General features: G+C 41.9%; 2 protein-coding genes and 1 long non-coding RNA gene across 6 annotated transcripts in view; 2 read left to right on the plus strand and 1 right to left on the minus strand.

Annotated features, from left to right (window-relative positions):
* The window catches only part of GOSR2 (golgi SNAP receptor complex member 2), an 18,011-nt gene extending 14,797 nt beyond the window's left edge, over positions 1 to 3,214 (plus strand). For both annotated transcript variants that reach the window (XM_036451485.2, XM_036451486.2), the window contains one exon: positions 623 to 3,214. In XM_036451485.2, coding sequence (XP_036307378.1) covers positions 623 to 784 — 162 coding nt within the window. In that variant the 3' untranslated portion in view covers positions 785 to 3,214. The remainder of the gene's footprint in view (positions 1 to 622) is intronic.
* LOC118726552 lies at positions 2,108 to 19,281 on the minus strand. The gene is made up of 4 exons (XR_004990325.1): positions 19,270 to 19,281; positions 18,883 to 18,885; positions 14,540 to 14,550; positions 2,108 to 2,189 (listed from the first exon to the last, which is right to left on the minus strand). It is a non-coding gene; the product is annotated as an uncharacterized LOC118726552 (long non-coding RNA).
* The window catches only part of GDPD1 (glycerophosphodiester phosphodiesterase domain containing 1), a 27,279-nt gene continuing 11,855 nt past the window's right edge, over positions 10,447 to 25,870 (plus strand). For all 3 annotated transcript variants that reach the window (XM_045586372.1, XM_036451479.2, XM_036451480.2), the window contains exons 1-3: positions 10,447 to 10,894; positions 18,518 to 18,560; positions 25,722 to 25,857. In XM_045586372.1, the coding sequence (XP_045442328.1) occupies positions 10,462 to 10,894; positions 18,518 to 18,560; positions 25,722 to 25,857 (612 nt within the window). In that variant the 5' untranslated portion in view covers positions 10,447 to 10,461. The remainder of the gene's footprint in view (positions 10,895 to 18,517; positions 18,561 to 25,721; positions 25,858 to 25,870) is intronic.

Here is a 25,870-nt window from a genome sequence, read left to right on the forward strand (position 1 = left end):
TGTTGGTAAATAGGTCCTTTTTATTGCCAAGCAGTATCCCATTGTCACATGTATCATAAATTGTTAATCCATCCATCCTCTGGTGTTAGATATCTGCATTATTTCCAGTTTTAAGATATTCTCCTGTGTTTTCTTCTAGAAGCTTTATTACAGTTGTAGCTTTTATGTTTAATTCTATGATCCAAATTAAGTTTTATATATAATATGAATCAAGGATCTTTTTTTAAATTTAAATCTTTATTGAAAATATTACATATGTCTCCCTCTTCCCTTCCCTCCCCCCCATTGACCCCTTTTAGCTTGCTCCCACCCAGGTCAAGGATCATTTTTTTTACACAAATATATATGCATATACATAGATACTTATATATAATTTATACAAGACGTATATGTGTGTATGTGATACATACATGTGATATTTATTATATAACCAGACTTTTCTTTCCCCCTTGTGTTGCTCTGGTATCTTGATCAAAAGTCATTTGACCACATGTGAGTGATCTATTTCTGGTTGATGCTGCTTTGTGTATGCTTTAGACTTGACTAAGAGACTATTGTTGGTAAATCCCCACCTCATATTAATGTTCACCCACCCTGCTTTTCTTTCTCTTTTCTACCCCAGGGGACTCAGAAGAGGATCCTTGACATTGCCAACATGCTGGGCTTGTCCAACACGGTGATGCGGCTCATCGAGAAACGGGCTTTCCAGGACAAGTACTTTATGATCGGTGGGATGCTGCTCACCTGTGTGGTCATGTTCTTGGTGGTGCAGTACCTGACATGAGCCAGCTAAGCCCAGCAGCTGGACGCCGTTCCTGCTGCATGAGCGTGTGTGACTGTGTATGTGTGCGTGAGAGAGAGAAGGGGGCCCAGGGGCCATGTTTTGAAATGTATGTCCGTCTTAACTGTGAAAACCACTCAGAAGTCATTGTGATCTGTAACCCAGTGGGCGTTTCAAACCTGCTCTGTTTGTGACATCTTGGAGAGGATGCGAGTGCTACCAAGATTCACGGTGCATAGAAAATGAACGGAGTACCTCTTCTCTTTTTGTCATTCTCACTCTCGCTGGGGGTGGAAGTGATGGAATGGTAGGCGATGAAGTAAGGAAAAGAATGGCTTTGGTGGATTTGTCCACGTACATGATGCACACCCCCGGAAGGCTTTCACGGTGACCCTTCTGGACAGGACTGTCCACATTTTTGTCATCCAGCTTTTCCAGCTCCGAAGGACAGGACAGAGCAGAAGCGGAGAGAAGGAGGGGAAAGAGGCCTTCTTTTCCTGCATTCATTATAGTAAATGGATTCACATGCAGCTAGCCACCCCACCCCATAATGACATGCAGATGACTGACCGCTCATACTGTCACCCTTCCCCAGAAGCAGCTCCCTGGAGGAAATGGGCATTGGTGCTGTTGCTGACGAGTAAGATTTTCTACATTATAGCTGTTGGGTGTTGCTCCTTTCTAAACTGAGGCCACTGTCATTCTCTGGGCACGTGCAGTCTTAAGACTAAAGACCCTAGTTCATGGAATGGTTGGCTTTTAAGGTTCCAAGACTGCAGCCTGGCACCCATGCCCAGGTTTTGTTGGGCTTTGACCCCTTAGAAAACAGCTGTGAGCAAAGGATAGTGATTTGTCCATTACAGTCTCATCTCTAGTTTTAACATCTGTAACTCTTTGGATCTCTTTTCGTGCCTGGAAATATATTAGCAGCTGCCAGCCAAGCGCCCCTCCCTCCCCCTGCCCAGCCAGTGTGGGCAGGTGCCACCCTAAAACTGTCTCTGGTGTCCTTGTGAGACCAGACCCTTTTCCCTTTTCTGACAAACCCTGGATTAAGAATGGCATATCGTGGAATTTATTGTAAAAGCAGTCTGTCTGTTTTTGATTAATTGCTGAAAGTACCAGAAAAACCTGGTTAGCATATATATATATATCTCGATCACAGGCCCTCCCAGCCCTATGCTCAGTAGCTTTATGGCAAGACAAGCTAGCACTCAGAATTCCCCAGACTGGAAACCTGGTCCATATTACTGCCACCTTTGATTATGTTGCCCCACCTACTGTCTTCTGTTTCTTTCCCTTTTCTGTGTGTGCTCCATTCAGCTGCTCTTTTCACCTCCCACCTGTTTCTGTAGCAGTATTGGTCTTTTAAGCAACATCTGTGGCATAGATCCCCTTTTGATAAATGTTTCTGATTTCACACTTTTGGTGGAATCTCCATTGCTCTGGCCCATGGGTTTTCAAGGAAGGGGGAATCCATGACCCCTTCATAAAAGAATTGAAGGCCCTGACAGAATGAAAATGATGGCTTGGAGGATGGAGAGAGGGGTTGAGGCATCTTCAGTCCTAGATCTAATTTTGGGGAGGTACAGTTTGAAATTTCCCTCACATCCAGCACCTCTGCCATCCTCAGGACCCAGCATAGGCCTCTTAGCATTCCATAAAAATGGGTTTTTAAACTGCACAGACCTGGACTCTGGAAGATCTTGCCAGACAGTACACTTTGGAAGAAGGTGCAAAAGGAGCAGCTAAGCTATTTGGACTTGAACTCTGGGAGAGTAAAACTCGCCTGCCCACCCCCCTCTATTGGCTGATGTGACATCTGTTTGCAGTGTGCACCACGGCGTTTCCACACTTGCCTTTATAATGATTGTTAGCCTTCATGAACCAGCAGTAGGGCCTTCCCCACCTTCAGAGTCATTCTCCCAACTTTGTAATAAAAACTGTGGAGGCATTTTGTGGGTCTTCCATCCTGGGTAGGGAACTGCAGTCACAGTGTGTCTGTGAAAAACGCCTAACTGAATGCTTGTCTCCACAATCCCATGTAGCGAAGAGTCCGAGACCAGGACAGGAGCACCACCTAGTGGAGTCAGGGTGAATTACCAGGTTGAGCTTGTGCGAGAATCTCCAGTTGACAACCGGTGACCTTGTCCAGGCTTTTGGTAAAAGCTTTGCTTGTTGTGGTTTAAGACAAGTGGGGTGTCAAGGAACTTGGGAATATCTTCTTTCTGTGGAATTTACTTGAGTGACCACCTTAAGAAAAGCCAAATTTGAAGACCAAATAAATAGGAGAGTCTTGATTTTTATAGGTTTCATTGCTGGCATTTTTCCTAAGTCCTCTGACCTAATGAATTTAAATGGGTTTTATTTGCAAATTTGGATTTAAACCCATTGTTTTTTAAACATATCGGTTAAATAAAATTGAGATTTGTTTTATTTAAAATGTTACATTTTGTAAAGAAACTTGACATTCATTGTTGTAACTAATGATCTTTTTATTTTTATTGATTTCAGAGAGGAAGGAAGAGGGAGAGAGGGAGATACATTAATGATGAGAGAGAAGCATTGATTGGCTGCCTGCACACACGCAACTGGGGATCAAACCTGCACACCAGGCACATGCCCTGATGGGAATTGAACCCTGACCTCCTGGTTCATAGGTGGACCTGGTTCAAAGCCATGCTAATGATCCCCTGTTTAATGTTTTCAGGCCAGACATTCTCAGACATTGCTCCATGGCTAGGGGCTGCTCTGGCTGCTTCAGAAGCAGCTTGGAAACTTTTAATTATGATTCTTGGGGGTCTACCCCAAACCTTCTGAATTAGAATATTTGTGTTAATCAAAGATTATAGCATTTGCAAATGTATGCTGAACTAGTTCATCATATATGAGTGAAGAACCATTTATAAATTTCCCAGTAAGTCTTATTTGTTTACGTCCTATCTCAGAAAAGATTTAAGGAGAATTATAGGAAATAACTAAAACAGTGAAATAAAAAGAAATTATCCAGAACAAATCAGAGTAGAATATCAATACTAAGGAAAAGGCTCAGTTTAAATCATGAAGCCCTGCTGAATAGCTCTGGGAACCCCTAGTTTGCCTGTGAGCCCCCAAAGCCAAAGTAAAGAGAGAAACATGATTTGTTAGTGTCTAAATGGGGGTGGGGGGTGAGGATGGGGATGTGTTATTTGCTCAGGGGGAACCCAGACCTTTAATGCTGCTAGCTTGCCTGGAGCCCTTACTGGAAGTCAGCCGTGGTTATTTTCCTGGACTGCCCCTCTAACCTTCACAAACCCTCTGAGTTAGGACCTGTGTTGTCTCCGTTGTGCATGTGAGGAGGCTGGGCTTCAGTGACTTTCCCAAGGCCCCGGCGAGGAGTCCTGGGGGAGCTGGCCTCTCTTCTGTCCGGTTTCATAGCCCAAGCTCACGATCACTGCACTGACCTGACTCCTGCGTTCTGTATGAGATGGGGGAACAAAGCAGCCTGCTAGCATTGGGAAAAGAGCTATAAGGCATTTATTGCACCTAATATGGCAGGTTCTCTGTCCTAAAACATTTTCCTAATTGAAAGGGGAGAGGCTGTTTGGCCAGGAATTTCTGGGAATGGAAAATGGAAGTGATTCTCGGGTCCTGCCACCAGAGAGCGACATAACTCTACTCGTTGGTCTTCCCAGAACCCTGTGTCAAGCCTGGTGTTGGAAGAGGAAACAATTGCAGGTTTGATTTGGCTCTTTTTAGGTCTAAAGTTCCTTCTCCTTTTTTGTGTGTGTGTCCTTTCATTTTACATGGCACATGGGAGGAGAGGGAAATGCGATGGGGTGGGAGAGTCTGGCAGGTCTTTTTCCCCCAAGTACAGTTGGTAAGTCCCAGGCCATAGGGCCTCTGCAGGCCCTCCCCACTTCATCCCTGTGCCTCTGGTACAGATTCTCAGCCTTGGTCCTACATTGGGCCCAGCAGGGAAGCCCTCCCATCTCCTCAGTATCCAGCTGCCAGAGCCTGGCATATGCCTGGCACCATGTTAGCTGTTTTAGGGCAGATGAGTTGGAAGCAACCTCTGCCCTTTGCACTGGGCATAGTTACAGAGGCAGCGGTGAAAGCCCTGGACCCAGGATGCATACACTTGGCTTCAAATCCCAGCCAGCCCTGCTGGCGGCAACCACATCTTTCTCCTGAGCTTTGTCTTTCTCTCCTTAGAATAAGGTAACAGCTGTCCTGCAGCCACTCTCAGTTGGACAGGGGCCCAGAAGACTGTGTTTGAGGCAGACTCTAGAGGTCTGCAGCGAGGAGTGTCAGCCTTGGCCTCTGCGATCACCAAAGAACTTAACCAGTCCCCATTCTGCAGCTTGTCCCCAGAGGCTTTGAGCTACTTGATCTCAGGTGTGGCCTAGGATTCAGGAATTTTTTTCTCTCTAACCTTCAGGAGGCTTTAGCTGAGCTCCACTCCAATGAGAGGCCTTAGCTCAGTCTGTATGTCCTTTGAGCCATTGACATTTTCATTAGTCCACGAGGGAGTTCCAGATAAGCATCCACCCTACATTGAATATTCACAACACAGGGTACTAACCACTATACGATCACGGCGAGCTGCGGAGCCTTTATGTTGAATATTCAATCAGCAAAAAGCTCAGCTCTGCCTCACATGCCTCTTGCTGATGTACAGCCGTCTCCAGTCCAGCTAAAGGGTTGGTTGTGCTCAGTCTCCAAAATCCTCGATAGATATCATAGTTCAACCTTCAGTACATCATGAGGTGATAGTCTCACCTTTAGATTCGGGTGAAGTTCAGCATCCAGTGTTGCCTATCAGTGTGAAAGATGCTGACCTGGGGGTTTTGGTAACTTCAAAGCTCCCTAAGAACATTGAACTACCTGCAGCTGAGAAGGAAGTCTCAGCTCATCCTCCAGAGGCCACTGAAAGATCAAACCTCCACCCCAGCCGGAGATCCCAGCTCAGCCTACTTCAGAGGTTGATACAGCCCTGCAGTAGACTGCAGCTCCAAAGCACCCTGAGGTGGCATTTCCATGTCCAGAATCTATTCAGGCTCAGCAGCCAACCTTGACTGAAGTCCCAGTTCAATCTTCAAACATGAAGGTCATCAAACTCTAGAGCACATGTGTCAAACACAAGGCCCGCGGGCCAAATCCGTCCCGCCAGGCCTTGCATTGTGGCCCGCACCGCGCTGTCATCACTGCACTCCGCTGCGTTTCCATCACAATGACAGTTTATGACTGTTCAGTAAACCATTCGGCCCGCGATTTAGGCTGGATTTTAGATTTTGGCCCCTTCTCTGATTGAGTTCGACACCCCTACTCTAGAGTCTACCCTGAATATGTTGAATTTTCAATCCAGCAGAAGAACTCGGCTTCTGGCCTGGATTGTCGCTGTGCCCCACTTGCCTGGGTCACTTGCTGTGCTGGGACCTCTGCCCTTCATGTCCAGGCTGCACCTGTGGACCCCACAGCTCCCGTTCACATAGCAGCTGTTGTGGCCATAGGTCCAGGTGGCTCAGCCTCTGGAGTTGGCCCTGCACTCAATCCTGGTGACCTCTATCCCAGGGGGACCACCGAGCCTGCCCTTGGATCAGCAAAACCCTTGTGAAGAGGTTGAATTTGCATCATTCCAGTAGGAAGCCTCAGCTCTGCCTACAGAGGCCCCTGAGAAAATGGAACCTTCTACAAACCTTCAGGAGGCTTCAGGTCAGCTTCCAGAGGCCTCAACTTAGTCTACAGCATCCTCTGAGCCATTGAAATTTTTGTTACTCCACTAGGGACTTCCAGACAAGCATCCACCCTACCCTCAATCTTTAATCCAGCAACGAGCTCAGCTCTGCCTTAGGTGCCTCTTGCTGGTGTACAGCCTTCTCCAGTGCAGCAGAGGATTGAGCTCAGTCTTTAAAATCCTCTATGGATGCTGTAGCTCAACCTTCAGTACATCCTGAGGTGACAGTTTCACCTCTAGGTTCGGGTGAAGCTCAGCATCCAATGCCTGCCTATTCATTTCAGGCCCCTCTAAAAAGGTTGAACCATCTGCAACCGAGGAGGTCTCAGCTCATCCTCCCACAGTCCACTGAAGAGGTCATACTTCCACCCAGCTCAGCCTACTTCAGAGGTTGATGCTACTGTATTGCAGCTGACTGCAGCTCCCCCAAAGCACCCTGCGGGGACACTTCCACATCCAGGTCTTGTTCAAGCTCAGCAGCCAACCTTTCCATTTTTGGACCTGGAGCTAACTATCCCTCCCGAGTGCTTTTCTTCCAAATGAGTACCTGTTCACTAGCGTGTTACAGTTGGTAAATTGGCTTTGTGTGCATTAGGTTTCAGTTGCTCTTTACCATGAGGTTTCAACTGGTTTTGTATGCATTAGGTTTCACTTCTCTTATAGGGCAATTATAGATATACTTTTATTTTGTTTGTTTTTGCAAGTTTATAAAAAGAGTATAAATGATGCTGTTTTGTGTAAGGTTTTTTGGAACATGAGAGTTTTGGGATCCATCACTGAACGCTGCTACCAAGCCCTCTAATGCATGGGAGGCTCTTGTGTTCTTTGACTGTCCAACTCTAACTTGCTCTGAAGCTCATGGTTTTCTATCCACCAAACACTCTGGTGCTTTTAAGTATTTTTCTATATATTGGGTTTATTGGCACTTACTTGATAACTTCCAAAGTGTGCTTTCATGCCCAGATATCTTGAACATGGTTTCTGTCAGTGATCTTGGGTACATCATAAATAATGACACTGTGCTTACTTATATAAAGACAGTGCTGCTTATTTTTCAAAACAATGTTTTGACTAATTATATTACTCCCTTCTGCCCAAACAGTGGGCAGGGCAGGCATTTTAATCTCCTTTTACAGGTGAGTAAAAACAAGATGAGCTGTCACCTAGTGCCCAGATCTCCAGCTCCCAGTTTTGGGCTCTTTGCAAATCCATGCGCCTCCTTTCTCAGGACCCTTACCTCCCCCTCTGACCCTCACCACCACCAGCAGTATTTTTACTTCTTCTGGAAACGAAACATAGCTGCACAGTGGTACACTTGACCTTCATGTAGTCAGAAACTTTTGGATGGTTCCCAAGTAAAGCTGAAATGAAAGCAAACTATGCAACTGACAAAATTTGCTTTCTCCCTCTGCATTTTGGGAGGGGTACAAAGGTGGGAGGAGCACCTGAAGGCATAATTGGGTGGAAGGAGAAGGCTCAATCCTAAATACTGGGGCCCTCTTTGATCGTGTTCAGCCGCCATCTCCTTTCTTCTCGCTCCCTTGGTGACTCTGAATTACAGCTGTCACTGACCTGGAGTGCAGTCACGTGAGCAGCGTCAGGGAAGAGCCTGGGCCAGAGCAAAGACGCGCGGCGACCGCTAGGGGGAGCGCGGGAGCCAGGTCGGTCGGGGAATGGGCGCCTGGCGCGGAGGCGCTGGACCGCAGACCAGAGGGGCACTCCTGGTAGTGAAGTGTCGTCGTCGTCGTCTTCCCCCGCCCCCCGCATCCCGCCAAAACTTCGGAAGACCGAGACGACTATCACCACGGAGCTCACGCTGGAGCCAACTTCCCAGATGTACCACCCTCCTGCCTCCTTGGGGGAACTGATGTTGAAAGAGCCAGAGTGTATCACAGAGCAGGGCTGGGGTACCCTTTCCTTTAGGACACATGTGTCAAACACAAGGCCCGCGGGCCAAATCCGTCCCGCCAGGCCTTGCAATGTGGCCCGCACCGCGCTGTCATCACTGCACTCTGCTGCGTTTCCATCACAATGACAGTTTATGACTGTTCAGTAAACCATTCGGCCCGCGATTTAGGCTGGATTTTAGATTTTGGCCCCTTCTCTGATTGAGTTCGACACCCCTACTTTAGGAAAAGAGAAAGGTTTATCATACAGATTACCTAGTCTTTCCATGGGGGCCCATGTGACAGATCACAGATGACCAGGAAATTACATACTGGTGGTAAATTACATAATGTTTCTGGGAGAGGCTGAAACTCTAGTTAAATTAGGCATTAAATCTAGGTTTGTTACATGCAATAAACATTCTTGGAATATTGATGTTTATTTCATGTAACATTATTATATTTAAAATCGTTTTTCTCGAAATATTAATGTTTATTGAAAGATGAGACAGAGGGCCAAAAACCGGGACTACAGGTTTTATTAGAGGAGAAGGAGCTCTGCCTGGCTGGGAGTAGCAACACGTGTAGGGGTGAACACGCCTTTTGAGGGGAGGAAAGGGAAGGGGTGGGGCTCAGAGTACTAGGGGCACGCTGATCGGTGGTTTCCTATAAGGCACATGATTGGGCACTTAGATACTTAGGAATCAAGAACTTAGGGTTTTTGGCAGATGCTGATTGGTGGTTCAATGTACAGTCCATATAAGGTGCCCGGTTAGGTGCTCAGGAATATCCAGGCCGAGGGTGCAGTTTACATCATACGCTGTCCATCTGTCAGGGAGAAGGGAGGGTCCATCATTTATTGCATGTAACATTATTATACTTAAAATCGTTTTTCTTGGGGGAAAAAATCTAGGTTTATCTTGGGCCTTTAGCATGAATGATGCCATTTTGGGCCTGTGGTTTTTGTCTTTAACATTCCGTCTACCACACCTAATTCAGATTACACTATAGTTATCAAAAATGGTATTTCCCTATAAATCCTCTGTAGGTTCTTCCTGAGCCTGCAGGGCCTTGATTGTTTTCAAATCCAGTGTTGCTCAGTGGTTGAGCATCCACCTATGAGCCAGGAGGTCACTGATTCCCATGGGGCATGCCAGGGTTCCAGGATCTATCCCAGTAGGGGTATTTCAGGAGGCAGCTGATCCATGTGTTGCTCTCATACCAATGTTTCTTGCTCAAAAATAAATTTAAAAATCATTAAAATACATAAAAATTTAAATTAAAAAATAATTATTGCTGATAAACTGAACAAAATCTTTTTCTGCTACTTTTTAAAGTCTAATGAAGGCACCTGATTTTTAAAAATCTTCTAAATATTTACTCATCTTAAAGAAAGCTAGAATTTCAGGGAATCAAGATCAATAATAGAAGGTGAGAGCTGGAGGTTTTTATTTAGTAAAATAAATAAATAAATCTCATTTTACAGATAAAGCAACAGAAGAGAATAATTTGCTTAAGGCCAGAGACAAGAACCACAAGAATTTAAATAACCAGTCTGCATTCTACTTCAGCGGAAGACTTGCTCTGGCCACATTTTCGGCCCCGGGGGTTAATTCTTTTGCATTTAAACGAGGACTGGAGATTGGAATTTGTGAGGTGAAAGGGGAACTAGTTGGGACTTTTGGAATTCAGTTTCCTGTCTTCCTAAGACTTCTGAGTGACAAACTACGGCCTTGTCAGCGTTTCCTTATTTTAAATAGACTCCTAAGTCAACAAATATTTGACTGCCTAACGTGTAGAAAGCATGGGGATTGTATTTCCATACTAAATTAAAGAAGAGCCAGTCCCTCAAATATTTGACTAATACATTGGTATCTGGCATGGGCACATGTTGCTCTAGGGGACTTTCTCTGTCGGCTTAGACAAATGGTTGGGTTTGTTAATTGTTTTAATACCGAGCGTTCACTCCTCCATCCGTTACAGTTCCTTGCCTTTCCCAGAGCAGAGGCTAAGCCGCACGGTGGAATCATTCCCTTTTTACGTGGATTGTCCAACGATGCCAGGCCCTCTCTGCCCGAGCGATGGCGAAGGCACGGCCAGGTCCCAGCTCCCGCCGCGGTGGGGAGCTGCCGCTGACCCCCAGGACGGTCCGGCCGGCGCCCACCCCGCACCGGGCGGGCGGAGTGCGCCTGCGCGCCGCAGCCCTTTGTTGCCGGGCCGGCGGCTGCGCCTGCGCGGTGGGCGCGCGCGAACAAGTGCGCTGCGCCGCGGGCACCGGCGGGGGGCGGGCTGGCCCGGAGCCGCCGCCGCGTCCGCGCGACCGCCGCAGCGGCGCTGAGAGGGCCTGGCGGCGCAGCCACCCGCGCTTGGCCGACATGTCCACCGCGGCGTACTACCTCCTCTCCACCCTGGGAGGGTACCTGGTGACCTCCTTCTTGTTGCTCAAGTACCCGACCTTGCTGCACCAGAGGAAGAAGCAGCGGTTCCTCAGCAAACACATCTCTCACCGCGGAGGTGAGGGGTCCGCGGAGCCCGGGGGCGGAAACGGGCGCCTTTCTGTCGTGTGTCCTTCTCCCCCCCACGCCCCCCTCAGGTCCTTCGGGGCTCCGCCAAGGCTGGCGGGTGGGAATACGCCCAGTGTGAGGAAGAACGGGGTCTGGGGCGGTGAAGAGGGGGCGCCCCGGAGGCGAAGGCGATGAGGAGGGGGGTCTCCGGGGGGCAGGAAGGGGGTCTGGGGACGAAGCCGAGGGGAGGATTTCTCGGGCGCAATGGTGTCGGGGTTCCCTGGAGGAGGCGGGGCCGGGTGAGAACGGTGGACGGAGAGTCTCTCAGCGGCCGCGGAGGGTCCCGCCGCGGGGCATGGGGCCCGGGGGGCCGGGAACGGGCCGCTCCCGGGGGGCCGGGGAGCCGGGGGGCCGGGGGCTGGGGGCTGGGAACGGGCCGCTCCCGGGGGGCCGGGGGGCCGGGGGCTGGGGGCCGGGAATGGGCCGCTCCCGGGGGGTCGGGGGGAGCCTGTGGGGAGATCCTGGGCCGCAGTGTTCAGGCGGAGGAACCGCGGGAACCGGAGCGTGGGGCCGCAGACCCGGCCAGGCCCCCCCCCCCTCCCCGCGCAGAGCGGGGTGATGGGTGAGGGGGGAGCCGGGCCCCTTCCCGCGCCCCTGGAGCCCGGGCCGGGCCGGGCCCGCCACCGGAGCGCCCAGGTGCCCCGGTCTGCAAACCTGTGGGGTTTTAAAGCCGCACCCACACCCCAGCCACCACACGTGGATTTCCAAAAGATGGAAAGGTGATTTCGTTATGACGGGATGGTATTGTTTAAAGAAAGCAAAAGTTTGTTTTGGAAAGATGTCTTGCTAGAAGGAGGCTAGATAGTCCGCCCTCTGATCTCCCAGACAGCAGTCTCAGCAGGTCCAGTCTTTGCCTCTTCATTGTTGAGTATTAAGTGTCTGTTTCATTTGAAATATGATGTATAAAATGTCGTCAAATTGGGTTATTTCCATCAACGTTAACTCTTCTTTAGAAATGAATGTAATACTAGGTTAAAATTGCTTGGAATTTGTAGCCTAATACTTAAAATGGTACATTTCTAGGTTTACAGTCTAAAACTTGATTTAGTACCATCACTCCTTTTCTAACAAAAACTGGCCAGGAATAAGGGTTGTTTTTTTTGTTTTGTTTTGTTTTGTTTTTTTAACATTTCATTGATTTTTTACAGAGAGGAAGGGAGAGAGGGACAGAGAGACTTAGAAACATCGACCAGCTGCCTTCTGAACACTCCATACTGAGGATGTGCCCACAACCAAGGTATATGCCCTTGACTGGAATGGAACCTGGGACCCTTGAGTCCACAGGTTGAGGCTGTAGCCACTGAGCCAAACCAGTTAGGGCAGGAATAAGGGTTTAAATGTCACAGAAATACATTAGCATTCATCTGTATAATTTTATCACTTCCACATAGTATTAAAGACTAACTTCCATGGTTATGCTAGTCTCCCACTCATGGGAAGTATCAAAGGTTTTTAAAGGTGTCACCTGCCAAACGCCATGTTGTTTCTCATTTGATTTATCTGCATTTTAATAAATGCATAGTTCAACTATAAAATGTACATGTAACTGCTAATACGCCTTCAACCATTAAAGCCCCAAACCAACTTTTAGTGTTGAAGTTGTTACTCTAGAAGCAATTTTCAGTGGTGATGGTCCTATTCTGGGGGTGGCAGTACACACTGCAGTTGTGTTTACTGATTTTCAAAAAGTGTGCTTGCTTAAAACCCAGACCAAAACAAAACTAGATCCTCTAAAAAGCTCTCTATCATTAGGGGTGATCTAAATTTTTATTTTAGAAGAAATACTCTTGTTAAAATATCTGCAGGCTCAAAATCTGTTTAACTCTGCTTGTATGCTGGGCTAATGCACTGTAGTGAGTTTCAGTGTGTTAGTGGCTTCATATGCTTTTGTGTGAGCATCTACACCAAATAATATAGTTGAGTCTAGAGCACATGTGTCAAACACAAGGCCCGCGGGCCAAATCCGTCCCGCCAGGCCTTGCAATGTGGCCCGCACCGCGCTGTCATCACTGCACTCCGCTGCGTTTCCATCACAATGACAGTTTATGACTGTTCGGTAAACCATTCGGCCCGCGATTTAGGCTGGATTTTAGATTTTGGCCCCTTCTCTGATTGAGTTCGACACCCCTAGTCTAGAGTGATAGAGGCAATATTTATTTTAAACACACACACAGAGTAACTCAAGATACTATGTTTCTGGCCAAAACTGGTTTGGCTCACTAGATAGAGCATCGGCCTGTGGACTGAAGGGCCCCGGGTTTGATTCCTGTCAAGAGCATGTACCTTGGTTGGGGGCGCATTCCCAGTGGGGGGGTGTGCAGGAGGCAGCTGATAGATGTTTCTCTCTCGTTGATGTTTCTGGCTCTCTATTCCTCTCTGTAAAAAATCAATAAAATATACTTTTAAAAAAAGATACTACATTTCTGGGAAATAATAGACTGGGAAGGAGTCTCCTTGTTTGCTTGTTTTTGTGGGGGGGTTTTCTTGGACACTGATAACAGCAATCAGTAGTCTCTCTGTGCATATGACTAACATTTGGGCTAATACTATAATTGCCCTAAAGACAAATACCTGATATTTCATATAAACCGGGTGTATAACCATTCCGAGACTGAAATATTGATAGCTATATTTGTTTACAGTATATACACCTGAATTGCTCTAATGTGAAACTCTTACTGTGTAACTCTTAATGTATATTATGTCTGCCTTAAAAGCATTTTCCTGAGTCAGATGCTAGACCTACCACTAATTAGCCTTGGGTGTAAACCTGAGTTTACAGGCTTGCTTCTCTTTGAGTTGTTAGAGGACTAGGTACATAGAAAGCACTTTGAAAATTTGTAGAGTTGAAAATATAAGCATGGATATAGGAAATCCACATTTGCATTTTGCAATAGAACTTTGAGTTGATTAGAAGATTGAGATCACCCTATACTTATGTTTTCAAAGTTTTAATGAACACTTTCACCTTTTTTAACATTGACCTTGAAAGTGGCTGTCTTGGAAATTAAATGCTATAGGTTTGCTTTGCTCTTACCTCTTTAAAGCATACATTGTATTGCATTATATTGTAATAGGATATATTAATACATCAGCTTCCATTACTAGGCCAAGTTTTAGATTTTATTAATTTTATCTCTAACCTCTAATACTGATACTAATATACAATATAATTAAAATAATAGCTTATTGTCTGCTAATTATCTACTATCGATACATGTTAGATAGTTTCCATGTGTTTCTTAAATTTATTTGACCAAGAGCACACTTTATAACTACAATGTATTGATGAAATATCAACAGAACCAAAGATATAACCTTTGGATTAAATGGAGAGCAAGCAGTATAATCAAGGGCCATTTTCTTAATTCCTTTATGAAATTATAGGTTTTGTTATTATTTTTCCATTTGTAAAAGTAACTCATGTTCATTATAGGAAACTTGGAAATATGGAATTGAGAAGAGAAAAAATAACTCCTAAACTTTACTATCTGGACATTTTGACGTATATCTTTTAAGTACATATTGTCCTGTATTTGGAATTACATGGCATATATATTTCAGATAGAGATAGGATAGCAGGGAAATAACATACTTTAATACTCTCTAATCTGTCTCCATGAGCCAATTGAATTAAGCAACAGCCTTTAAAAAGAAAGTCTACTTACTAGGCATTAATGGTCAAATAATTTTTAAAAATCAGTTGATCAGCCCTGACTGGTTTGGCTCGGTGGACAGAGTGTCGGCCTGTGTACTGTAGGGTCCCAGGTTCAATTCTGGTCAAGGGCATGTACATTGGTTGTGGGCACATTCCCAGTGGGAGGTGTGCAGGGGGCAGCTGATCGATGTTTCTCTTTCATCAATGTTTCTAACTCTATATCCCTCTCTTTTCCTCTCTGTAAAAAATCAATTAAAATATTAAACAAAAATCAACTGATCAAATTTTTTAATGTTTTTTTTATTTATTTATTTAAAAAAATTTTTGAGAGAGAAAGAGAGAGAAAGGAGATAGGCGAGTGAGATAGAAACATCAATAAGAAACATCAGCCCTAACCAGTTTGGTTCAGATAGACAGCCTGCGAACTCAAGGGTCCCAGGTTCTGTTCCAGTCAAGGGCATATACCTTGGTTGCAGGCACATGCCCAGTAGGGAATGTGCAGGAGGCAGCTGTTCGATGTTTCTAACGCTCTATCCCTCTCCCTTCCTCTCTGTAAAAAAAATCAATAGAATATATTTTTTTAAAAATAAACATCAACTGGCTGTCTCCTGCATGCCCCCTACTGGGGATCAAGCCTGAAACTTGGTTATGTACCCTGACCAGGAATGGAACCAGTGACCTCTTGGTGCATGGGTCAATGACATTTAACCAGAGCCGCACCAGCTGAATCAACTGATCAAATCTTAACATTTCCTTCTAATTTTTCACCCTTGCAATTAAGCAAGAGTACTGTCACAGTCTGGGCATGTTGCCACAGATTGATTTAACAGGTGATAAGTCTGAGGGTAAAGATTGCTTTTGGGCCCTGGCCGATGTGGGTCAGTTTGTTGAGCATCATCCTAAGCACTGAAAGATCGCCATTTGATTCCTGGTCAGGGCACATACCCAGGTTGCTGTTTCAATGCCGGGTGGGTTGTGGTGCTCGTGGAAGGCAACCGATGGCTGTTTCTCTCCCCTCTCTCTTTCTCTCTCTAAAATCATAAAATAAAATTTAAAAAATAAGGTGGAATGAAAGTATCTCTATTCCTTCAAAAAAAAAAAAAAAAAGGAATTTCATGAGAGAGGTGCTAACACCAAATAATTCTTTGGAGAGGAATGACATACTCTTAATTTAGTTACTCTCTAGGCTTTCCCCATATGAATCTAATAAGTAATTTGTCCCATGCACCAGAAGGTCTCTGGTTTGATCCCCAGTCAGAGCACATACAATTATCCAATGAATGCATAAATAAGTGGAACAGCTAATTGATCTCGCTCTCCCTTCTTTCTCTAAAATCAATAAATAAGAAAAAAAAGGCAGTTTCACTTAAGAATATATTTGTTGTATTATTAAACATTATTATTGTTATTAAATTTCAACCTTCAACTATACATAGCCTGTGTGACATAATTAGAGGTATTCACTTTTACTGCATACCAAAGTATGATGATGGTTGTCTTGAGAAAAAGCACTTGTATGGTCATTTGGCTTGTGAGCTGAATTTACCTTTTTCCCCCACAGAACACCATTTTTACTTTAAAAAAAAAACAAAAACTGACAGCTGGTTATGGATACTTGAATATTCAGCAGATATGTTCTTGAAAATGAATAAAGTATATCTCTCATTAGCTAATAATAATAATAATAATAATAATAATAATAAATAATCTAGCTGCCTTCTATAAAGGTAGTGCCAATGATTAAATTTGAACTTTTAAGCAAAAATTAGAATTTTGAAAACGTGCATATGCCAGTGTGAGCTTGATAGCTTTCCAATTCTCAAAGATTCTCCTAATAAGATCAGATGTTAACAAATGAGATTTAAAAATATATATTATATAATGATATGTGTCAGTATTTAGAAGATTGGCATAATTCAGTGAATCGGTATTTTCCAAAAGATTACTGGATAATATCATAAAGCCATGAATGGGTGAAAGATCCATTCAAAGTTCACAGTGGACCAGTGGGTTTCTATGTAATAGAGTGTGAAAAGGACATTTATGTGGTTCAGATTCCACATTGCAACGAACTTATAAAACTCCCTTGTTGAATTCAGGTACGTGTTAAGCAGATAGAAGAATCTAGCTGCCTTCTATTAAGCCAGACATTAAAGAGATTAGCAAAAATGTAAAACATTCTTCTCATTAAACTTTTTGGAAGGTAGTTATTTTTCATAAAATATATGTTAGCATGAAATGGGTTAACTCTTATTTTCAAATAAATAAATTTTAAGGAGTCAATTTTTGAAGCTCTTTGAGGTAATCAGTAAAAGAGTCCTGAGAACAAGTGCCTGGAAACTGCCAATTGAATGAACTCTTGTCTGTAATAAGAATCATTGTGGTCTGAAGCGACAAGAAAGTCCTTTGACACGGAGGAGTTGCAAAGTGACTTCATTCTGGAATTAATGTTAAGAAACATTGGGAGAAAATGGGGAAGAGAAAGTCTCAGGCACATGGCATGAGCTTAAGACTTTGATTCTTCCCTCTATTTTGAAAGTAGTGCATATTCATTGTAAAGTGCAAAGTATAGAAGAATGCATGTTAGACAAGAGATCATTTGTATTCTGACCAAATTGATCACTGTTATTAATTTGCTTTGTTAAATTAAACTACTCACTACTTATTGTGCCAAAAAGCAAGGACATGAACAGGACACTGCAGTCAGCTTGAAGGAGCCAATGATGTTGACTTTGGTCATTTGGTTAAAGTGGTTTCTGAGAGACTTTTCCACTGGGAAGTTACTCCTTTATTCTTTGTAATAGCGTTTTTGTAGGGAGGTACTTTGAAACTATATAAATAAGCATTCCTCATCAAACTTTCCATTTATTAAAATAGACTGAGAATTTCCTATTTTATATAGTAGTTTAAAATTTGTTACTATCATTCATTTGATGCTAATGTTGTTTCAGGTTTGGCTGGTGAAAATGCCTTCAAATTGGCTTCAGAATTCTTTTAACTTCCTTAGGGTGTTTTGTTTTTTGTTGTTGTGTTTGTTTTTGTTTGTTTTTGAGACAATAAGCAGTCACTAGTTTACTTAACAATAACCATTTTAGCACTCTAGGTGTGTTTTTTTTTTGTAATATTTTAGAGTGCTTTGTTCTTGAAATATTGGTTATCTGAATATAACATATTTCCATAGTTTTTTTTTATTAAAAACAGACACCAGTTGGATGTTTTAAAGTCATTTAACCTCAAAACAGCACTTTCTAAAAAACAAACAAAAAAAACACAGCACTTTCTTTAAAAAAAAAAACTATAATCTCCATATTTATTTTATCTGTTTTCTATTATGCAACAACTCTAGTAACCATTATCCTCATTCTTATACGTAAGAAAGCACAGTCTAACAGAGATTGGGTAACTTTCCCAAGGTGACACAAACATCAAATAGACTGTAGAACAAAGATCAGAACTCTGGAGGCCCATTCCCAACTTCTATAGTATCCTGCTTTCAGCCAAAGTGATTAAAGTACAGGCACTTGTCTTAAGTAACTCATGGGGAAGGAAGGAGAGAAATAGGTAATAACTTACGCTATAATATGATAAATGCATGGCAGAGAGGTGCATAAGGGACTGTGTAAATACATAAGAGAGATGTTTAACTCTGCTTGGGGAGGTGTATAGGTACCAAGTCCTGTTCTGTCTTTCCTCGCAGATATGACAGTTTACAAATCATGTTTACATGCTCTCACACTTCTGAGTTGTTGTGTCTGTGTTTTGATCTTCGATTCTTCCTGGTGCAGCTAAAAAATAGAGATGCCATTATACTCTTTAGAACATTTGTAAAGATGTATCTTATTAAAATGAATTTATAGAAAAATAAAATGTGCAGAGTATACAAGTAAATGAAGTTTACATTTAATGTTTTTACAGGTGCTGGAGAAAATTTGGAGAATACAATGGCAGCATTTCAGCAGTAAGTATATAAAAGATTTACAGTTTATCTTTAAAGTGATGATGATTCACAAACTGAAGATAGTATACATGTCACATCCACTTGTGAATAATATAGTTATTTCTATATTACTAAAATTGCTTTTTTGTGCAGTTACTCCAGTGTTACAAATAGTGTGTCTGGCTTCTGCGTAACTGAAGAAACTACATCAGAGTTTGGGTAATCAAAAGATACTATAGTTCCAAAATTGAAAGAAGACATTTATAACAAGGAACACACTGTGTGTAATGCTAATTAGTCTTGGAGAGAAAGAGAAAAGTAGAAAATGAAACAACTGTTACACTGGCTGCTGTTTATGAATAGGATTATGTGTCGACCCAGTGATTCTCGTACAGACCTGAATCCATAATCTAATCTAAAACAGGGAATGTGAGAAGTTAAACCCCGTGAAAGACATTATCTATCCATATTGATTTTTTCTTATATAATTTTAAAATCATTTTTATCTATATAAAAACAGCTAAGAAATCAGGAAAACTTGGCTTATGTTTTGGTCCTGCTTGTCATCATTCAAAGACATTTTAGAGATTATTTTTCCTGTTACCAGGTCCAAAGGTATGCTTTTCCACATTTTATTTCATCTAAATTTTATCCCCCTGAATTTGTCATGGCTTATTTTTCCTGTTCTATAATATGATGCCTTTTAACTATAATCTCAAGAGTCTCTTACATTTTTAAAGTGCATACTCTTTCCTTCTGTCATAAACTGTAAAACAGAATAATTTAAATTATTTTTTCTACTGAGATTATATTTCTAGCTAGCTATAGCTAAATATGTTTATAAGTTCATTTGTACAGTTTCTACTGAGATACACCCCACACACATATTTAGATACACAGTTCATAAAGCAAATATATATATTATGACATGTAAGTGAAGATGAGAAGATAAGATACTAGAGGAAGTATAAATAGTTGGTGTGGGAAGCCAGGTTAAGATTAACTAGAAAACTGAAAAACTACCAGGACTAGAAGAGCTATAATTCGGCATAGAGGAAGAATGTGGAACGTTTGAGATTAAGATGTGAGGATAGATAGACCAGGTGTGTCTAGGAAATTGTAAGGACCTTAAGACTGTATTGTAGTGGGGCTAAATAAATAATTAGGACTGACAAAGAGAAATAGATGCATCTCACGGCTTATAAAAGTTCTTTAATTTGGTTTATCAAATGCTTTCAATAACATCTTAAGTTATGAATATAGCTCTTCAGTAATTTCTTGGGAGCAAGCATCTTTCCTCATTGCTCTCTCAGTCTCTAACATAAAGTGTATGTTACCATAAAATGGGTTAACTCTTATTTTCAAATAAATAAATTAAAAATTTTAGACATAATTTTCTGAAGCTCTTTGAGGTAATCAGTAAAAGAGTCCTGAGAACAACTGTCTGGAAACTGCCAGTTGAATGAACTCTTGTCTGTAATAAGAATCATTGTGGTCTGAAGCGACAAGAAAGTCCTTTGTCACGGAGGAGTTGCAAAGTGACTTCATTCTGGAATTAATGTTAAGAAACATTGGGAGAAAATGGTGAAAAGAAAGTCCCAGGCATATGGCATGAGCTTAAGACTTTGATTCTTCCATCTATTTTATTTTTTTTTTTTTTATTGAGCATCTTTTTAAAAAAATATATTTTATTGATTTTTACACAGAGAGGAATTGAAAGGGATAGAGAGTTAGAAACGTCGATGAGAGAGATACATCGACCGGCTGCCTCCTGCACACCCCCAACTGGGGATATGCCCACAACCAAGGTACATGCCCTTGACCGGAATCAAATCTGGGACCCTTCAGTCCGCAGGCCAACGCTCTATCTACTGAGCCAAACCGGTCTCAGCTATTTTATTTTTTTAATATATTTTATTGATTTTTTACAGAGAGGAAGAGAGAGGGACAGAGAGTTAGAAACATCGATGAGAGAGAATCATTGATCAGTTGCCTTTTGCACATCCCCTTCTGGGGATGTGCCTGCAACCAAGGTATGTGACCTTGACCGGAATCCAACCTGGGATCCTTCAGTCTGCAGGCCGTCACTCTTTCCACTGAGCCAAACTAATTTCAGCCTTCCCTCTATTTTAAAAGTAGTGTAACCAAAACTGGTTTGGCTCAGTGGATAGAGCGTTGGCCTGCAGACTAGAAGGTTCCAGATTCAATCCCGCTCAAGGGCATGTACCTTGATTGCGGGCACATCTCTGATAGGGGATGTGCAGGAGGCAGCTGATTGATGTTTCTCTCTCTTTGATGTTTCTAGCTCTCCATCTCTCTCCCTTCCTCTCTGTAAAAAAATAAAATAAATAAAATATATATTTTTTAAAAGTAGTGCATATTCATTATAGAGTGTTTGTAAAGTATAGAAGAATATATGTTAGAAAAGAAATCGTTTGTATTCTGACCAAATTGATCACTGTTATTAATTTGCTTTGTTAAATTAAACTACTCACTGCTTACTGTGCCAAAAAGCAAGGACATGAACAGGACACGGCAGTCAACTTGAAGGAGCCAGTGATGTTGACTAGATCTTTTGGTTAAGGTGATTTCTGAGAGTTTTCCACTGGGAAGTTAGTCCTTTATTCTTTGTAATTAATAAGTGTTTTTATAGGAAGGTACTTTGAAACTACATAAATAAGCATTCCTTATCAAATTTTCCCTAACACCTGGCTCTGGTACTATCTCTTACTAGTTGCTTACTGAATGAGATACAGAACAGGGTACTCAAGAACAAAGCAGAATATTAGCAGAAGACAGGATGAAGAAGATAGAACCCCATCCATAATAAACATAGAACCAAAGACTAAGGAATTATATTACACACACACACAGTCACTAAACCCTTGAGTATGTAAAAATCTGGTTCTTAAGAGCTAATAAAACTATGTTATTAAACTAGGCTGTCTTTGTAAATACCCACAGGACAATTTGTTCCCTATGGTATTAACATGAATGGTAAGAGAAAGAAACAAATTGTATTAGCAATAGCTGGAAGTATAAGTTGGCAGACAGTCAAAGTAATTAATCAGTGACCTGATTCTTATAATATTTTTTGGACTATCTAGTTAATATAATACCAATTATCTCATCAATGAAATGGGAATGATAATACAACCTCAATATTGTGAGGAGTTAATGAAATTCAAATAAATTCCTTAACAAAATTCCTGTTGTAAATTGTATGCATAGCTTCTGTGGAGTTTCAAGTAATTTCACATCTTCTTTTATAGCTAGAGTTTTAATTTCTTTTTCTAGAAAGTTGAAGCCTGGCTTTCCTAACTTTTTTCAATGTTTGTCATCAACTTGTCAGAAATTTAGCTACAAAATAACTGGTGTTTCAGTTGATGTAGATAAATACTATTGTTATTTATGGAAATTTCTGAAGGCCATAGTGATAAAAAAAAAAATTCTATGTTCTAGCTATTTGTATATCAAGTTGGGGTAATTTATTAGGATAACTTATAAATTGTCCTAAGTATACTTGCTATTGCTCTAAATTTTTATTTATTATCTTGTTATTAAGAAATAAGCATACACCCGGTCAGTGTGGCTCAGTGGTTGAGCATCAAGCCATTCACCAAGAGGTCACTGGTTTGATTCCTGGTCAGGGTACATGTCCAGTTTGCCAAGCTCCATCCCCAGCAGTGGGGCATGCAGGAAGTAGCTGATTGATGTTTCTCTTTCGACTTCTCCCTTCCTCTCTAAATATTGTATGACAACAATATTTAAGGAAATTAAAAAATACAGAAAAATAATCTACCAACCTAAAAGCTGTTTTGTTTATTGTGCTGTTTTAGATTTTACTTTTATACATTTGTGGCTCTAACAAAGATACAGTTGGCAAACAAATATTCTCTTTTAAAATTGAGAATTTAATGGTCAGGAGAAAAAAAAATTCCTTTCAGAATATTATTGCTCATTGATAATGTACCTGGTCACCCAAGAACTCTGGTGAAGATGTACGCTGAGTTTCATGTTTTCTTTTTTTTAGATATATCTTTATTGATTTCAGAGATGAAGGGAGGGGGAGAGAGAATTTCATTGATTGGCTGCCTCCTGCACACCATCTACTGGGGATCAAGCCTGAAACCCCAGCATGTGCACTGTCCTCTGGTTCCTAGGTCAAAGCTCAACCACTGGGCCACGCTGGCCGGACCTGAGATTAATGTTTTCATTCCTGCTAGTGCAACATCCATTCTGCAGCTTATGGATCAAGGAGTAATTTCAACTTTAAGTCTTATTATTTAAGAAGTATATTTTGTAAGGCTATAGCTGCTTTAGTGATTTTCCTGATAGATTTGGGCAAAGTAAATTGAAAACCTTATGGAAAAGATTCACCATTCTAGAAGATAAGAACATTTATGATTAATGGGAAGAGGTCAGAATATCAACATTAATAAGAGTTTAGAAGAAGTTGATCCTAACCCTTGTGGATGACTTTGATAGCTTCAAGACTTCAGTGGAGGAAGTAACTGCAGATGTGTGGAAATAGCATAGGGACTAGAATTAGAAGTGGAGCTTGAAGTCATTACTGAATTGCTGCAATCTCATGATAAAACTTTAATGTATAAGGAGTTGCTTTTAATAGGTGAGCAAAGAAAGTGGTTTCTAGGGATGAAATCTAATAAAGTCTAAAGTGAAAAAAGAAAGTCTAAAGTGAAGAAAAAAAAGAAGTGTGACTCAGTGGTAGAGCATTGACCTATGCCAGTGGTCAGGATACTGCTGCTTGTGAGCCACATGCGGCTCTTTGGCCCCCTGAGTGTGGCTCTTCCACAAAATGCCATGGTCTGGGCAAGTCTATTTTGAAGAACTGGCGTTAGAAGAAGTTTAAGTTTAAAAAATTTGGCTCTCAAAAGAAATTTCAATCGTTGTACTGTTGATACTTGGCTCTGTTGACCAATGAGTTTGCTGACCATGGGCCTATGCAGTCGAGGATCATAGGTTCGATTCCTGGTCAAGGATACATACCTGGGTTGCAGGTTTGTTCCCACTCCAGTGGTCTGGCACATGCAGGAGGCAACCAATCAATGTGTGTGTCTCTCTCTCCCTCCCTCCCTCCCTCCCTCCCCTCTTCCCTCCCTCCTTCCCTCCCTCCCTCCCTTCCTTCCGCCCTTCCCACCTCTTTCTCCTTTTCCCCCTCCCCCCTTGCTTCCACTCTCTCTAAAATTCTATGGAAAAAAATATCCTTGGATGAGCATTAACAAAAATAAAAAATGGATCAAGAGGAGAAAATGTAGTGTGGGTATGAGATTATGGTTAAACTTTTTATCTTAATGTTTTCGAATGTTCCTTATAATAGTGTTCTGATATGCATAAAGTCTAGTGTGAGGTGGAATCTATTCCTGGAAAAGATGCTGACTAAATAGTTGACATTATAAAGGATTTAGAATATTACATAAACTTAGTTGATAAATCAGTGGCAGGGTTTGAGAGGATTGACTGGATAAAATGCTATCAAACAGTATCACATGCTTCAGAGGAATCATTCGTGAAAGGAAGAGTCAACTGATGTAGCAAACCTCATTGTTGTCTTATTTTAAGAAATTGCCACAGCCACCCATCTTCAGCCACCTGTACTCTGATCACCCAGCAGCCATCAACATCGAGGCAAGACCCTTCACCACCAGAGATTATGACTCACTGAAGGTTCAGATGATGGCTAGCATCTTTATTTTTTAGCCGAAACTGGTTTGGCTCAGTGGATAGAGCGTTGGCCTGCAGACTGAAAGGTCCCAGGTTCGATTCTGCTCAAGGGCATGTACCTTGGTTGCGGGCACATCCCCAGTGGGGGGTGTGCAAGAGGCAGCCGATTGATGTTTCTCATCAATGTTTCTAATTCTTTATCACTCTCTCTTCCTCTCTGTAAAAAATCAATAAAATATATTTAAAATAAAAGGCCGAGACCGGTTTGGCTCAACGGATAGAGCGTCGGCTTGGGGACTGAAAGGTCCCGGGTTCGATTCCGGTCAAGGGCATGTACCTTGGTTGCTGGCATATCCCCAGTGGGGGGTGTGCAAGAGGCAGCTGGTCGATGACTCTCTCTCTCATCGATGTTTCTGGCTCTCTATCTCTCTCCCTTCCTCTCTGTACAAAATAATAAAATATATTTTTTTTTAAATTAAAATAAATAAAATAAATAAAAGTATTTTTTAATTAAGGCATCTACATTGTTTTTTAGACATAATGCTCTGCAAACATCTTTAAGTGGGTTCCTTGGCAATCAAAGCTTAAGCCAGTCACTTGCATTATAAGAAAAAAATGTCAGGGCTTCCACTACCCTACACTGTAGCTTTGTAATAAGTTCTGAAGTCATGAGGTGTGAGTCTTCAATTTTGTTGTTCTTTTCCAAGATTGTTTTGACTCTTTGGGGTTCCTTGAGGTTGCATGTCAATTTTAGGGTAGATTTTTGTTTTTGCCAAAAATATCGAATATCATTGGGATTTTGATGGGAATTACATTGACTCCGTAGATCAGTGTAGTATTTGCATTTAACAGTGTTAAATATATTCTAATTCTTGAGTGTGGGATTTCTTTCCATTATGTATTTCTTCTTTAATTTCTTTCAACAGTGTTTTGTAGTTTTCTTCGTATAAGCCTTTCTCCTCCTTAGTTAAGTTAATTTCTAAGTTTTTTTATTCTTTTTATGCTATTGTCAGTGGAATTGTTTTATGATTCCCTTTCCAATTTGGACCCCTGCCCTCTTTTTTGATCCTTGCTTAATTGCCCTGGCAAGAATTTCTAATCCTGTGTTGAATTAAAGTGTCAAAAGCTGGCATCCTTTCCTTGTTTTTCACTCCTTTCATTTTATAGATGTGGAAATGTAGGCCCAGAGGGGGCATTTACTTGTCCAATGTTATACAGCAAGTTTGTAGCAAAGCAGGAACTGACATCTAGATCTCTTAACTTCCGGCCCAGTGTTCTTTCCATTCTAATTGGGTTTACAGAAGCTAGGATAGCTAGTTATGGAAAGACAACATGCTTCTCTTCTTCTGAGTTCCTTTAGAATATTTTCACATCAGTTAGTCATAATAGGTGACAGTGTTAGGAAATTTTAATATTACGGATTTTTAATTTTTTGCTGTTTGATGTATAATTCCAAATTTAAGTTTCATAATGTCATTATTCTTTGTATTTCTTCAGTGCAGTTACTATTGGAACTGATATGCTGGAATTGGACTGTCATATCACAAAAGATGAGCAAGTTGTTGTATCACATGATGAGAATCTAAAGAGATCAACTGGGGTCAATGTAAACATCTCAGATCTCAAATACTGTGTAAGTATAAAAA

The sequence above is a fragment of the Pipistrellus kuhlii genome, unplaced genomic scaffold (genome assembly GCF_014108245.1).
Source record: "Pipistrellus kuhlii isolate mPipKuh1 unplaced genomic scaffold, mPipKuh1.p scaffold_m20_p_22, whole genome shotgun sequence".
NCBI lineage: Eukaryota > Metazoa > Chordata > Mammalia > Chiroptera > Vespertilionidae > Pipistrellus > Pipistrellus kuhlii.